Here is a 16,250-nt window from a genome sequence, read left to right as displayed (position 1 = left end):
ATCCACCCAAGCACTTTTCTAGATTCTATGGAGATAGCAATAAGTGAAAGAGACAAAATTATTGCTTAGTTCTTACAAATAAACAAGTGAATATATACTATGTCAGACGGTGACAAGTGCTATAGAAAAAAACTGTATTGCAGAGAGGAACTGTAGAGGAAGAAGAGATCTCGAGGCAGAGTGGAATCATTCATATAGTTCCTTGAGAACTAGAGTAAGGATTTTGGATTTTTCTCTGAAATGAGAAGTCAATAGAAAGTCTGGAGCTGGGATGGGTGCAGTGGCTCACACCTGTAATCCCAGACTTTTAGGAGGCCGAGGAGGGTGAATCACTTGAGACCAGGAGTTCAAGACCAGCCTGGCCAACATGATGAAACACTGTCTCTACTAAAAATACAAAAAATTAGTTGGGCGTCATGGCATACACCTGTAATCCCAGCTGCTAGGGAGGCTGAGGCATAAGAATTGCTTGAACCCAGGCGGCAGAGGCTGCAGTGAGCCTTGTGATCCAACAAAGCAAGACTCTGTCTCAGAAAAAAGAAAGAAAGTCTGCAGCTGTAGAGTGACATTTTCAAGGATAACCGTTTTGAAGGATAACTTTGGCTTCGGTGTTGAGATGAGACTATGACAGGAAATATGGCAAAGGGAAGGAGAAAGATCAGCGAAGGGTGTGCATTGGTCAAGGTTCCCCAGAGAATCAGCAATAAGGGGTGTGTGTGCATGTGCATGTGTGTGTGTGTGTGTGTGCATCTGTGTGTTACATAGGGAGAGATATACTTTAAGGAATTGGCTCATGTAATTGTGGAGGGTGTCAAGTGTGAAATCTGTAGGGCAAGCCAGCAGGCTGGAAATTCAAGTAAGAGCTGATGTTGCAGTCTTCATTCTGAAGTCCACAGGACAGGACAGAAAGGTTGGAAACTCAGTCAGGGTTTCCATGTTGCAATCTTGAGGCCAAATTCCTTTTGAGGTAGAATCTACTCCATGCCTCTTAGCCTCTGGTGGTTTGCTGTCAATCTCTGGCATTTCTTGGGCTGTGGATGCATCATCCCAATTTCTGCCTTACATGGCATTCTCTCTGTGTGTATATCTGTGTCCAAATTTTCCCTTTGTTTAAGGACACCAGTCATGCTGGAATAGGGTGGCCTTCATCTTACTAATTACATCTGCTGCAATGCTATTTCCAAGTGAGGTCATATTCCAAGGTACTAGGGACTAGAATTTTAATATGTAAATTTTGGGAGGTGCCAGTCTACCTATAACACAGGGTAACAGCTGTGAATATGAAGTAGTTGGATTTGGCCAGAGAATTTTAAAAAGAGAGTCTGGGATACTCCAATGATGGTTTGTGCCTGAACAAAAATAGTTAAATTGCCATTTGCTGAGCTGGTGAAGACTGCAAGAGGAGAAAGTTCAGAGAAGAATAATAAGGGTTCACTTTTTTATATAATAAGTTTTCAAAGCACCATCTCTGGCGGGGCATGGTGGCTCACGCCTATAATCCCACCACTTTGGGAGGCCAAGGTGGGAGGATCACATGAGGTCAGAAGTTTGAGATCAGCCTGGCCAACATGGTGAAACCCCGTCTCTACTAAAAATACAAAAATTAACTGGGCGTGGTGGCACATGCCTGTAATCCCAGCTACTAAGGAGGCTGAGGCAGGAGAATCGCTTGAACCCAGGAGGTGGAGGTTGCAGTGAGCCCAGATCACACCACTGTACTCCAGCCTGGGCGGCAGAATAAGATTCTGTCAAAAAAAAAAAAACAAAAACCCAAAAAGCACCATCTCCTACCCTAAGTCCCTTACTTGGCTAGTAATACCTATGGCAAGAACAGAGGACCCAGTTATCTCTGCAGGAGCAGGGCAGACAGAGCCTTTGAGTGTTTCCCTTCTCTAGACATACAAGTCATCTAAGTAGCTCTCATTTCTGGCCCGCTCCACTTCCCTTTCCAGCCCCTCCTCCCTCGTTATCATTGCCTCCATTACACAACATCTCTTTATGACATCTCCACGTAAGCCTTAGGCATAAATACATTTTAAAAGTTATTAAAAGAATGGAACAAGTCAGAACTGATTATGAGCTGCAGAAATATTCTTTTTAAGAGTTGTATGTTCATGAGGAACATTAAGATTCTGAAGGAACCTTAATAATAGAAACATATTATGAAGAGTTGGGTTCACCTCAAGTTAATATTAACCTGTGACTCTAATAGCCAGGATCTGTTAGCTTATTTATATTGCCATCTTTCAATCTGCATAATTTATGGTCAGTGCAGGGAAAGATTTGCCTTTATAGTTTTCACTGTCCGCTAGATTCTTCCATCCAAGTGGAAGAATTACATTTCCAAATAACAGAAAGTTAAAATGTATAATGTGACTAAACTACAGCAAAGTGGAACTTAAAAATAAAGTTCAGGAGAAAATAGGTCATTTCATAAAACTAACTTCAAATTCTATTTGAACTGTGACTTTAATTCTAAAGGCTCTCAGAAATTTTTGGTACAGGAGTCATTTATTCTGCTATGGATGTTTCCTTTATGAAATGCTGTTATTTAAGCATGAATGAAAACCTTCCATTTGAAATGGGCAAGACATTGTTCATATGGATTTAGGCTGTGGCGATTTTCGTCTGCATAAAGGCACTCTGGTTGCTGTTCAGTATCCAGCATGATTGATTAGGGAAGTGGTGGTTCAATCAGAATAAAGTATTCCCCAAGTATTCTGGATCCCTAAGGACCAGTGGTTCCAGGAATACGGTACTGATGATTCCATTTTGTGGCTATTTTTTGACAGTCCTCAGACTGTCAAATAGAATCTGGCCTAAAAGAAGGACAAGGCTCTCTGAAGTGCAGCCCTTCGGGCAGCCGAAGGTCTTTCTTCAGATGACTTCTCAGATCGAATTTTTTGGCTACATTGATACTCTTCGGCTCTGTCCTTGCCAGAATTTCGGAAGGATTCCAGCGCCCCACACCTTGCTTGATTCACCTTCATCCCCTCCCCTAACTGGAGAAGCCGCTGGGTCCCGCGCCAGGCTCGCAGTGGCTTCAGAATAGCAGGGGAGCAGGCGGCTGATCCGGAGGCCAGTGTGGGGCGGCAAGCGGTGACTGTCTCCAGAGGAGCAAAGGAGCCGAGTCTTGTTTTTCTTGGATCAGGTTTGGGACTTTTATTCTGTCTGACCATTTCCACCACTTGCCTCACAAGAGTCTCTGTCTCGAAGCACAGGACCGAAGCAAAATGCCTAATGAAGCGTGCCCGAGGAAGGGGCAGGGGCGTGCAAGTGACTTGGGAAGAACGACTGGGGCGAGGGGAGAAAGGAGGTTACGAGTTCGCACGTTCTCACAAAACCATTTGAAAACATGAGCTGGAGACGCCAAATTCTGGGACCCATAGAAGGCCTTTGGAGCTCGCTCGGGCTCCTCGAAGTTGGGCGTGCGTCGCAGAACAGTGATGGGCGCTCTCTTTCAGCATTTTCGGCTTTGTTCAAGCCCTTGCCTAGGGTCGGGAAGGTAGTGGGTGGGATCAGTCAGGCTTGAGGTCGCCAGGAACCCAGCTGGTCCTCTCTCGACTTCTTAGCGTAGGGTCCCGCCGGCCCTGGCGCCCGTGGCCGCCGAAGTTCCCGCCCTCGCCGAGGGCCCTTGCTCCGGAGCGGGGCGCAGACGCGGCCGCCGGCCCGCAGTCCCCCGCAGGTGCCGCCCAGGACCAGCTGCCCGGCGGAAGCCGAGCACGCTTGGCGGCAGCTGAGCCTCCACCGCAAGCCCCAGCCAGAGGGGTGCGTCCCCTGTCCTCCTCCCGAGCGAGACGAACGCTCAGCAGCTAGTTCCCTGGGCGCCAAGACCGATTTCCAAGTCGCCCACTTTCCCCCCTCGAGGGAGCTGTTGGCGCTTCTCCAGAAGCCTCCTCGGCTCCCAGCTCCAGCCCCTAAAATAAAAGCACCTTGCCAGAGAGCGGGGGATGGGAGCAGCTGAACGAGGAGAATGAAAATACTAGGAGAACGACCCCATTCTCCAGGAAAAGGTAATGAGGGGAAGTGAAACAGTGTGAACTTACTCGGAAATGCAAACCGAGTTCAACTCACCCGGGAGCAAACAAACGACAGCAAGACAAATCAGCCACCGCACTCGCGGCTTCCCAGAAAGGGCCTCATGAATGAGAATGGGTTGCTAGGTTTCCTTCCCTCTCTCCTGACAATCGCTTCCCACAAGACTTCCACCGCCGAAAGAATACAGGCCGGGCCTAGTGACTGCAGAGTGAGGGAACCGCGCGAGGCCCGCGAGGCCCACGAGGCCGCCCGCGACCGCTCCCGCCTTCAGGACCCTGGAGAGCGGCCGCGGAGCCCCTGGGACCCACGCCCAACGCAGAACACCCGCGCTCGCCTCCCGCGCCTCACCACCCCAGCACTTTATTCGCTGCTTCCCGCCTCCACCTTCATTTTTTTTTGGCAACCACTGCTCTTATTTTTCACAGACAGATTAAATTGTTTTTTGTTTGGCATGAGGGGGTGTTTGGATTGGCCGAGCTACATTCCGGTTTGTAACTACACTAAACGTTAGTGTACCAAGAAACTAAGAGCGTCTCAAAGATGAGAGTCTGAACGAGGCAGGTGACCTTAAAAAGCCACTGAGTTCAACCCCTTTATAAATGAACTAAAAAAATAGAGACCTTCCCAAGGTTAGCCATTAAGTTAGTGGCAAGGTTGAGTGTAGAACCGTGGGTTTCTGACTTCTAAACTAGTGCTTCCCTCCACTTTCCAAAAGAAAAAAAAAATACCTCATCGCTTAGGTCTCCTAAGCAACAGGTGGAAGGTGGAAAGGCCGGTGTTCCCGAGAATAAGAAGGACACATGGAGTTTGGAAAGGAGGTCTGCAGAGGGTTCACTTGTAGTAGCAGCCCTAACATGGAATTCCGGTGTCCCCTGCTCCACGCAACATACCCACAGCCGCACTGGCCCCTCCCTTTCTCCAACCAGCCTGTGGAGGGTCTGGGGCCCTTCAGCCACCTTCAGCCACTATCTGGACCTTCCACAGACAACAATCCCAATAGAATCTAGTAGCCAAGGCCAACTCTGTGCCTCTGGCAGGCAGAGACCTGGGCACTTAGGGAGACGGGAAAGGGCAGGGGGAACAAGGGAAGACCAGAGAAGGGAGAGGAAGAGCAACAGTTACAAAAGTGAACTAGGATTTTCATCCAAATTCTGAAGAACCAGGCGATGTGAACACAGGCCCTTCTGCACACCGCATGTCACATTCAGGGCGCATAGGAGTCCCCTGGGAATGTTACCATGCAGATTCCGATGCATTGGCTGGGTGGGGCTCAAGAGTCTTTATTTCTAACAAGCTCTAGGTGTTGGCGAAGCTGCTGGCCTACGGACCACACTTCAAGTAGCACAGAGTTAGGAAATACAGGAGTGGGAGGGGAAAGAATCTAACTATAGGCCTTTCCTTCTGCTTTCACCGACCTTCTCTTGCACCCCCAAAGTAACGCCTCAAAATTCTGTAGTAAAGAGCCCCATCTAAGCGGCCGGACACCACAGTAACGGTATGCTGGTTTTGTTTCTCTCTCCCCGCCCCAGTCCTTCCCGCCTGCACAGCTCCCAGACTCGCCCGCGGCCCCGAAGCTGCTCGGCCTCCTTTCTAGCCCGCTTTCCAGCCTCGCAAGGTTCTTCTCTCACCTTCTCCGACGACCCCCTCCCGAGGCTCCCCGGAGGCGCCTGGACTTCTCCCTCCTGCTTCCCCCCCTGCCGGCCGCCCGGCTCTCGCGGGGGCACGAGGAGCTGCCGGGCCGCCTCTCGCTCCTGCTCGGGGCGGCGCTGGCACTGCCCGGCCGACCCTCGGGGGGTCGTCCGCTGAGGCCCCCCCATCCGGTCGCCAAGCCCAAGGAAGAAGACGCCACCGCTGGGCAGAGCTCGCCCATGCCGGTGAGTATCGTGGTCTCCACTACGCCCCACACCCAGCCTTCCCAGGACACCAGCCTCTCCCGATTCTTCCTAACCCCGACTGATCCGCTCCGCCGGGGCCAACAGCAGGGAGGGTGGCAAGGCTGGGAAGGCCGGGATGTGGCTGGGCAAGTCCTAGGACGAGACACTGGCGGCTCTCGAGACACCGCCCCTCCCCGCGGGAAGACACTCCAAGCTACTTTTTCCTGGGCCATTTCCTTTCCTGGGTCCAAGAAAACGGGAGGGAGCCCTCGCTCTTCCCCGAGGCTGCCTTTCAAACTCTCGGCGTGTCGCTTTCCTCCCCCTACACCGAGCCTCCCCCAGACGCGCCTCCGCCGGCTCCCAGCGCTCGCTCTCCCACTCCCCTGCCCTCTCGGCAGGCAAGGGAGGAAATGACGTGATGTTATTTTTGTGTCAGGTCAGTTTCCAGCTTCAGCTTAGCCCTCCGGGCTCCAGGGAACCACCCCCGCTGCCCCACCGGGTCTCACTCCCGAGGAAACGCTGCGGGCTACTGGGACACGCGGTGCTGCGAGTCCGGAGTGCTGGGGGGCTGTGTTCCCCCTCCCGCTGCCCCTGGTCTACTCCTCTCCCCGGACTCCGGAGTCCCTGGAGAAGGGGACGCGGAGGGCGACTGCCGAGGGTCTCAGCGGGATCCGGAGTCAGGGGTTAGTTCCCCCTCTTATCCCCGGCTCGGTTGCCGGTTGGGGCCTCCGCGCTCTGGCTAGCTGGGAGGGGGCGAGGGCCGCTTTCCAGGGCGGGAAGACTGGAGGCTGAGGCTGCGCCGGGGTGGTGCGGGGACAGAGCTCAGAGAGGCGCCCCGGGCCGGGGAGAAGGTAGGGGGCTGCCCTTCAGAGGCTAGCAGTCCACAGACGCGAAGCTCTGGGGACCAAGCACCCACTCCGCGCCCGCCGCCCACCCCCGCTCCATCCTCCCGCTCCATCCTCCCGCTCCCTTCATTCACAAGGTCCGAGCACGCAGTCCAGCACACTCTAGTCTCACACGGCCGCCGCGCGCCAAGGGGAGGCGATGACACAGAGGGCTTCGCGGACGCCCTCTACGCGCGCCTGGCTTCGCATCCACACTCTTGGGACTTGCTAATCCGGGGCTGGAGCAGAGGGGCTGCGGCCGGGGTGGAGGTCGCGCCCCTCGTGGGGCCTCGGGGGTACCCCTAGCGCCCGCCGCGGTGGAGTGCGCCGCCGCTGGAGGGAGGCGAGATGTGGGATTGCCCGGCCGGGTAAAGGGAGTGAGGGGGCGGGGAGGAGGCAGAGCAAGGGGAGGAAGAGGCCGAGAGAAGAAGGCTAGAGCAAAGAACGAGAGCCAGAGAAAGGGGAAAGGCGCGGGGAGCAATCGCCGACGTAGAGAGGGCAGCCCTCCGCGCTGCAATATTAAGAAGGCACCCGCGGGACGCATGCGCACGGCGGACGGAGGCGAGCCGGCCGGGGCTTCCCATCCGGCCGGCAGAGTGGACGGTGGGCTCGTGAGTATCCCGGTTCCTCGACCTCTCTTTCTTCGTCTCGGGCTCGCCCTGAGGCTTCGTGCTGGAAAGTGACCGAGGCTGGGAGGGGCGCGCCGCTCGTCCGGACCTCCGGGTGTCGCCGTTGCTGCGGGGCGGGAGCGGGTGCGAGTCGGGGGTTCCTGCCCGCAGCGTTAGTGCGAGTTTGGGGAAGTGGGGCTGCGAGTGCGCCCGCGTCCGAAGAGGGGCATTGCGCCACCAGGATCAATATGTCCCGGGCCTGCCAGGGCGTCCGCGATTCCACCTCTGCGGCCTGGGGTCGGTGTTTTGGTGGGGAACGCGGGAGTCTAGACTTTAGACCCTAGAAATCGCATTGGCCACCCGAAGCGTATTTTGGAAAGACCAGGCGGGTGGAAGCGTCGGCGTTCTCACGGGATAGGGAGAGGACAAGGAAGGCGCCGGGCGCCCGGGGCTGGTGGTTTGAGCGCCGCTGGGAAGGGAAAGGAGACAGAGCCTCCTGGAATCGCAGCGCCTCCTTTTAGGAGAAGTGCAACCAGGGCAGGGGCACCGAGGGGCAGGGTGAGGAAGTGGACGCCTCACGCGTGGAGCCTAGAAGACCGACTAGGTATGGGCGTTCACTCGGAGCCTCAGTTCACGCTCTTGAAAGCCGAATGAACAGAGAAGTGCCCTCCACCCTTCGCCTGCGCCAAGGCAGTTAACGTGCAGGCGCCGCCGGGATTTTCCTGGAACAAACCCGGGCACTTGATCTTCCGCACCCTCGGAGCTGCCCTGGGAAGTCGAAACAAGTCTGGGCGCCCGGACTGCGGAGACTGGAAAGCAGCGGGCGGAGGGCGGGAGACTGGGGACGGGAGGTGGAGGTGCAGGCTGCAGCTGGGGACCGAGGTGGGCGTTGGAGGGGAGGGTCTGTGTGCGCGGCTGTCCTCCAGCGTTGGGGGAGCGGACGGGCCAGGGGCCTCTAGGGAAGCGGCGCTCCGGGACAGGGGTGGCTTTCCCGTCTCTGTGTACGCGGCGATCCCCCCACCCAGCTCCGGCGGAGGAATGGGGTGGGGGAGGAGCCCCGAGAGAAGCGGCTAGCTGAGAGTGGGGTGGGCGTTTTGGGGAAAGGTTTGCGTGCGCTGCGGCCCTACCGCTGCTAGAGAAGTGGGCGAGAGAGAGTGGGCGCCGGGAGGGGGTCTATAGGCGCCGCGACCTACCCCATCTCCCACCACGCTTGTGGGGGAGTGAATGGGAAAGGGGCTTTGGGAGAGGCGGCGCGCGGGCACTGAGGTGCATCTTGAGCTTCCCGGACTTGACATCATCAAAGGAAAACCCTGGCGAGCAGCCAGGGCCAGCGAGCGACCCCAGCAGCAAGGACGCGGCCGTGCAGAGCTCTCGCGGACAGGCGAGGGGGATCCCAGGGGAGCAGCTGCTGCCCACGGGCCACCGGCGATGCAAGGAGTGGAGAAGTGAACGTAGTCTACAGGATTTCTATCCGGAAGGTGGAGAGCGCTACAGGGGAATCTCCTTGATTCCTGTCAGTCTCATAATTTGGCAAAAGCTCGCGCCACTGCCCTCCGGCCTGGGCGACAGAGCGAGACTCCGTCTCAAAAAAAAAAAAGATTGGCAAAAGCCTATCGCTCTTTGTCGAGCTCCCCACGTTCCCCAGTCACCTGGCTGAGGTTCGTTGGTGTCAAAATCCCAGCCTTGGTGCCCTCGGTGCCGGCAGGACCCTCGCCCACTGGCTAGCGGAATCAGGCACCTGCACGCGGGCTCCTCATTGCCCCGGAGTGTGGGGAGCAAGGGGCTTCTGCATCAGTCTCCAGCCACCCTCCTTGGGACACAGGTGGCAGGGCCCCGGCGTGGCTTGGCTTCATTTCATTCCTAGTGGCTCCAAACCGTGGAATTGACTAAACAAATGTTCAAGTTCGCAAAACGGTCTGACTTCCTCCCCAAACTTGACAAGGACATTTCTAGTGAAATTAGTCTATCTGTAAATTTTTTGGCACAACCATAGTTTGCAATTTACTATTTTTGTTAAAATATTTTTTCTCCAAACCTAATTTTTTTGGGGTCTCATCCTGTTTATCTTCTGTTCATTAAGTAACATCTTTCTTTCTTTCTTTCTTTCTTTTTTTTTCTTTGAGATTGAGTTTCGCTCTTGTTGCCCAGGCTGGAGTACAATGGTGCGATCTCAACTCACTGCAACCTCCGCCTCCCGGGTTCAAGCGATTCTCCTGCCTCAGCCTCCCGAGTAGCTGGGGCTAGGATTACAGGCATGCGCCACCACTCCCGGCTAATTTTTTGTATTTTTAGTAGAGACAGGGTTTCTCCATGTTGGTCAGGCTGGTCTTGAACTCCCGACCTCAGGTGATCCGCCTGCCTCGGCCTCCCAAAGTTCTGGGATTACAGGAGTGAGCCACCGCGCCTGGCCATAAGTGACATCTTTCTTATCACGTATTAGTAACGCATATGAGAGGCAATGTTGCCAAACCAGTGAGAGTCTTGAGCTCTGTAACTGGGTTCAGATCCCAACCTAACTGCATAAACTTGGACTAGTTACTTATCCTCTCTGGGCGTTGGTTTCATCATCTGTGAAATGGGCATAATAAGAGTACCTACCTCGGCAGCTCAGCAGAGCACGGTGGCTCACTCCTGTAATCCCAGCACTTTGGGAGGCCGAGGCAGGTGGATCACCTGAGGTCAAGAGTTCTAGACCAGCCTGACCAACATGGTGAAACCCCATCTCTACTAAAAATACAAAAAAATTAGCCCGGTGTGGTTGCTGGCGCCTGTAATCCCAGCTACTCTGGAGGCTGAGGCAGGAGAATCGCTTGAACTCGGGAGGCAGAGGTTGCAGTGAGCCGAGATGGAGCCACTGCACTCCAGCCTGGGCAACAAGAGCAAAACTCCATCTCAAAAAAAAAAAAAAAAAAAAAAAAAAAGAGTACCTACGTAATGGGCTAGCTGACAGCATTCAGTAAATTAATAACATAGAGCTCTTATAACAGGATGGCACATACCAAGCAAAAGCTGTTATTACTATTATTATGTTGATGCTAAATTGGCTAGACTTCAAACTATAAATAAGATCAGTAACAGAATGCATATTTTTGTATACTATAAAGAGTATGCATAATGAAACACATGTCCATCATCAAAATTAGAAAAAGTCTTTTTTTTTTTTTTTTTGAAACTGGGTCTCACTCTCTCACCCAGGCTGGAGTGCAGTGGCACGAGTGAGGCCCACTGCACCCTTGAACTCCCAGATTCAAAGGATCCTCCCACCTCAGCCTCAAGAGTAGCTGAGATTTAAGGTGCCTGCCACCGCACCTGGCTAATTTTTTTAATTTTTTATAGAGGCAGGATCTCGCTGCGTTGCCAGGGCTGATGAACAGCCAGTTTAAGAGAATCTGAAAATGTACCTTAGGAGCTTGAAGTGCTAACTTGTCTGAGATCACTGTAAACGTTTTAGCTGAAACACCCCTTATATCAAAAATACAGAATGATGAAAATCAGGTTACTTATTCTACCTCCTTCGTTTTACAGATGAGGAAACATTCAGAGAGGTTAAGGGTCTGCGCCAGAGATCTCCAGCTAATTAGGGGCCAAAATAGAATGAGGACTTCTGACTCATTCCCCAGGGCTCTTACACACCACACTGCTGATTTCCTGTTTACTATGGATTAATGAACTGTTAACAGATAGAAAGTGTAAATAAGGAAAAAGTGTACAAGCATGTGCCATCTCTAGCACCAAGAAGGACCAGGCAGTCATGTCATGGCTACTGTTGTCCCACAGCTTTATCTTGGTCCCTCACATTATAAGACATGACCACATGACTCGCCTCAGGTAAGGTAAGGTCACAGATCAAGCTATTGTCAGAGCCAGCATTAGCATTTTAGGCCCCACTTGGGTATACATTTTATTGCATATTCTATTAATCTCTTGTAGCAGTTTTAGAAATCATTTTTGAGCTTTTCTTGAATTCTTAAAATATCTTTCCAGCTGGCTTTGAAGGTCTTTCCTATAAGAAAGTCTTTTAGAACAGGCCTTCAAAATTACACAGAAGGAGATTTTATTATTCTAGATTTTATGGACTAGCGAGAGTAAAAGAGAAAAGCTTTCTTATTTTAATGCAGTAGCCTGTAACTGGTTTCATTCCAGGCACTTAAGTATCAATTCCTGAAATCCTGCTGTTCTTTTATTTCCACATGTGGCCATCTAACCACATTCACCTTCCATGGACAGATGCGGATAGTGGCTTAAATGTCCAGCCCTCATATCAACAGTTTAAGAATTATACGGCAGAGGCCGGGCGCAGTGGCTCACGCCTGTAATCCGAGCACTTTGGGAGGCCGAGGCAGGCGGATCACGAGGTCAGGAGATGGATACCATCCTGGCTAATGCAGTGAAACCCTGTCTCTACTAAAAAATACAAAAAATTAGCTGGGAGTAGTGGCGGGCGCCTGTAGTCCCAGCTACTTGGGAGGCTGAAGCAGGAGAATGGCATGAACCTGGGAGGCGGAGCTTGCAGTGAGCCGAGATTGCGCCACTGCACTCCAGTCTAGGCGACAGAGGGAGACTCCGTCTCAAAAAAAAAAAAAAAAAAAAAAAATGAGTTATGCGGCAGAGCCTTTCTAATGAACATCTGGTCTTAAAGTTATTTATAGGGATAGTGTATCTTCCAGGGAAGGTACTTCTAGGAATTATGCCTGCATCCTTGAAAAAGGAAACCATGGTTTTTTCCAGTGTGTGAACTGGATACTGAGTATCTTACTCATTTTTTTTTTTTTTGACTCCAAGAAACCTCTTGCATGAATACCCTACTCTTGAATACTTTGCATCTTGGCATACTTACTACATGTTCTTAGACAGAAGGACAGGACATCAAGAAGGGAGTGACTTTCTAGCATGCTCCCAAGCCAGTTTGAAAGAACTTAGTTTTGAAATCACATGTGTCAAGTTAGGTCCCAATATGATTATAATGTGAATCACTGTCCAATTGAGAATATTTCAGATTGGTTTTCAGTGCACCACCAGGTGACTCACAATGTGAGCTTCTATTCAAACAAGTACAGTGTCAGTAAGCAACTAAGAGGGCTCACTCTGAGTCAGAGCTTAGCATTTAGTACAATAAGTGTGAGTCACTGACTACACGGCACCATCTGAGATGGTCCCTGAATGTTACTTTGCGCAGCTAGCTCAAGAGTTAAGGCGATGCTGCTTGGAGTGAGTCAGTTCATAGTACAGTTGAATGGGCTCCTGGAGAGGCCATTCACAATCAAGTTTGATGTGGCTGAGTGCTCAGAGTAATATTACATGATTATAAATTCATGGAGTAGATTACCTTGATTCTAATCCAGCTGATTAGAGTCTAGCTATTTGCATAGGGAATCACTTCTGAAATATGAGTAATATGCTCTGTTGCCCAGCAGTGATATTTTACATGAGTTATTTCAATAGTTATTAAAGCCAGTTGACCTTTCTGATTTTGAAAGCTCAATTTCTTTCTTTTTTTTTTTTTTTTTTTGAGACAGAGTCTTGCTCTGTCACCCAGGCTGGAGTGCAGTGGCGCAATCTCGGCTCACTGCAAGCTCCGCCTCCCGGGTTCACGCCATTCTCCTGCCTCAGCCTCTCCGAGTAGCTGGGACTACAGGCACCCGCCACCACGCCCGGCTAATTTTTTGTATTTTCAGTAGAGACGGGGTTTCACCGTCTCGATCTCCTGACCTCGTGATCCGCCCGCCTCGGCCTCCCAAAGTGCTGGGATTACAAGCGTGAGCCACCGCGCCCGGCCTTGAAAGCTCAATTTTGAATTACGCATTTATTTTATTCTAAAGTGTAAAATCCTTTTCATATGAGCATTTGGGTTTTAGGCAAAGGCATCTCATACAAAGTTATCTGATAGCTTGGCTTCCTAAGGTGCTGGGTTGTACAATGTGCACGTCCGTCCAACAGTGAAGGAGTGGAGAACGCCCTGCTATCTGGTTTGTCTACATTTGTGCCCCTCTGAAGCTGACTGAATTGTGGTTGCTCAAGGCTAGGGCACAAGTTTGTATTGCTGCTCTGAGACTAAGGACACCAGGGACTTTAACCCTTTTAGGGCTGAATGGCTAGAATCAACACTTATACAGCTGTTGAATTTTTGCAACAGTGGAAAGAATTATGCAACCTACTCCTTACCTCATCCTTATAATGGACTTTTATGTCTCAGGGTGGGGTGATAATGAGATTTAAGAGACTAGTAGATTTCTTTTTTTCTTTCTTTTTTTTCACGTCTTCTATTGACTAATACGCAATTACTTGTCTTCTGGTTTGTTGAAGCAATAAATCAGACAACATTAGCCACAATAATGCCTGTCAAAGTGGCTGGCCATAAAAACTCCAGCACCACATTCATCTGAAGGGCACTTCCAACGAAGGCCACTAATTCTGCCATTTTCATCCACCTTATAGTATTTCAGGACACCCACTTCACCTTCTTTCTCTTATGCTTATTCTTGGGAGTTGTGTAAGATTTCTTCCTAGTTTTAGCACTACCATGAAGTCTCAACACAAGATAAAAAGAGTAATTTCCTTTTGAATGTTTTATCCAGAGAAAGTACATCCATCTTCCAGTTACTTGCCAGCTTCCAGTCACTTGTCTTTGCTGATCAGGAGGAATTCCTTCCTTATCTTGGATATTGGCCTTTACGTTTTTCTGTTGTATCCAAGGGTTCAACCTCTAGGGTGATGATCTTCCCTGTAAGGATTTTTGCAAAAATCTGCATTTTGGTGGAGGCTGCACCTGAGGTTGAGGGAAATGAAGAGATGGGTTAGACTGTGGACACAAGAGAGGTGACACAGGAGAGGGTGCTGGCCAGAGAGCAGCCTAAGAGCACATGCCCATAGATTTCTTAATTTGTATAAAAGTCATGTTGATAATTAGTGACAGGAAGTCATTATCCAGAGAACTCAGATTAGACTACTGTTAAAAAGTACATGTGGCCAGGTGTGGTGGCTCACGCCTGTAATTCCCACACTTTAGGAGGCCAAGACGGGTGGATCACTTGAGCTCAGGAGTTCCAGACCAGCCTGGGTAACATAGTGAAACCCTGTCTCTTAAAAAAATGCAAAAAATTAGCTGGGTGTGGTGGTGAACACCTGTAGTCCCAGTTACTTGGGAGGCTGAGGCCAGAGGATCACCTGAGCCTGGGGACACTGAGGTTGCAGTGGGCCATCATCTTGCCTCTGCCCTCCAGCCTGGGCAACAGAGTGAGACCCTGACTTAAAAAAAACAAAGGTATATGTATATTTTTCTCTATTCATCTTTTGATGACTCCAAAAAGAATCTTACATGTATGGGGTCTTCCATTATACACTCATTGTGTTTTTACAGATATTTATTTCTAGTGACTACCCAGATGTAATTCATATATCTCTGCCATAAAGAAAGGTATAGATATTTCTTTGCATTTAAGGGGGACTTTACATAAAGATTTTAATTCTTCGTGACTTACTATAATCCCAGCAAATTTCAGTTGTTAGGACTGTTTAATGAATTAGAGTATTTCTAAAACTGAAACAAAGTTTTTCTGTGTTTGTTAGGTTTCAGTGAGGAGCTATTTGGTATTTTTGTGAGGTTTATGACAGCTTTTAACTTCATTTACTTGAGTTATAACTTACAGTAAAATTTACACCTCTTAAGAGTACAGCTTAGTAAACTTCATGTAAGTGTACCCCCACAGAGCCACCATTTAGATCAGGGTTCCTCACCTCAGCACTGTGGAAATTTGGGGTTGAACAACTCCTTATTGAGGGGGGCAGTCCATTGCCCTGTAGGATGTTTAGCAGCATCCCTGATCTGCACCCACTGCATGATCCAGTAGCACCCCTCCCTGGATGCCATGACCAAAAATGTCTCTAGACATTGCCAAGTGTCCCCTGGGGCCAAAATCAGTCACCACGGCTCTAGATGAAGACAGGATATTTTCAGCCCCTCGTGCTCTCCCAAAGATTCCATCTCACTTCCTTCCATTCAGGACTCCCACAGGTAACCACTTTTATAACTTCTTTCACCATATACCAATTGTGCCTGCTTTTAAACTTCATATGGAATTAAACAGTGTATAATATTTGCATCTGGTTCTTTAGCTCAGCATTATGTTTTTGAGATTCATTTGTTGTTGTATGTATTGTTATTTTTTAATGCTGTGCAGCGTTCCTTTGTGTGAATACACCACAGTGTATTCCATTCCACTACTGAAGAAATTTTAGTTGTTTCCAGTGTGGAGCTATTATGAATAATGCTAATATGAACATTCTCATTCATGTCTTCTGATGAACTTAATTCCTTTGGGTATATGCCCAGGATAAAAATTGTTGGGTAATAAGTCCAGTGTATGTTTAGCCTTAGTAGATACTGCAAAACTGTTTCATAGTCCACATCAGTTTACATCCATCCCCACCAGCAAAGTGTGTATTGCTTCACATCCTCACCAGTACTTAGTATTGTTTGCCCATTTAACTTTAGCCATTCTGGTGGCTGTGTAGCGGTATCTCATTATGGTTTTAATTTGTATTTCCCTGGATACTAATGATGTTAAGCATCTTCTTATATGTTTTTGGGTCAAGTCATTTGTATATTTTCTGTTTAAAATGCCTCTACAATCCTTTGGCCCATTTTTCTTTTTCTTTCTTTCTTTCTCTCTCTCTCTCTTTTTTTTTTTTGAGACAGGGTCTCACTCTGTTGCCCAGGCTGGAAGGCAGTGGCACAATTAGCTGTGAAGCTGAGACTATAGGTATGCACCACCACACTCAGCTAATTTTTTTATTTTGGGTAGGGGGAAGGGGTAGAGATGGTGTTTCACCATGTTGCCTAGGCTGGT

At 50.0% G+C, this 16,250-nt stretch overlaps 1 protein-coding gene and 1 pseudogene across 5 annotated transcripts in view; one reads left to right on the top strand and one right to left on the bottom strand.

Annotated features, from left to right (window-relative positions):
* Positions 1 to 16,250, top strand: part of RGS20 (regulator of G protein signaling 20) — a 105,349-nt gene that overhangs the window by 22,596 nt on the left and 66,503 nt on the right. Inside the window, exon 2 of one of the 5 annotated variants that reach the window (XM_055286395.1) lies at positions 5,568 to 5,912. The exons of 1 other annotated variant lie outside the window; for it this stretch is intronic. In XM_055286395.1, coding sequence (XP_055142370.1) covers positions 5,568 to 5,912 — 345 coding nt within the window. 3 more of the 5 variants (XM_055286398.2, XM_055286400.2, XM_055286397.2) reach the window with 3 other exon arrangements.
* LOC129486462 (ubiquitin-ribosomal protein eS31 fusion protein-like) overlaps positions 12,987 to 16,250 on the bottom strand; it is a 56,113-nt pseudogene continuing 52,849 nt past the window's right edge.

Source organism: Symphalangus syndactylus, chromosome 7 (genome assembly GCF_028878055.3).
Source record: "Symphalangus syndactylus isolate Jambi chromosome 7, NHGRI_mSymSyn1-v2.1_pri, whole genome shotgun sequence".
Classification (NCBI taxonomy): domain Eukaryota; kingdom Metazoa; phylum Chordata; class Mammalia; order Primates; family Hylobatidae; genus Symphalangus; species Symphalangus syndactylus.
Note: the sequence above shows the minus strand (reverse complement) of the source record. Positions and strands in the feature narration are given on the sequence as shown.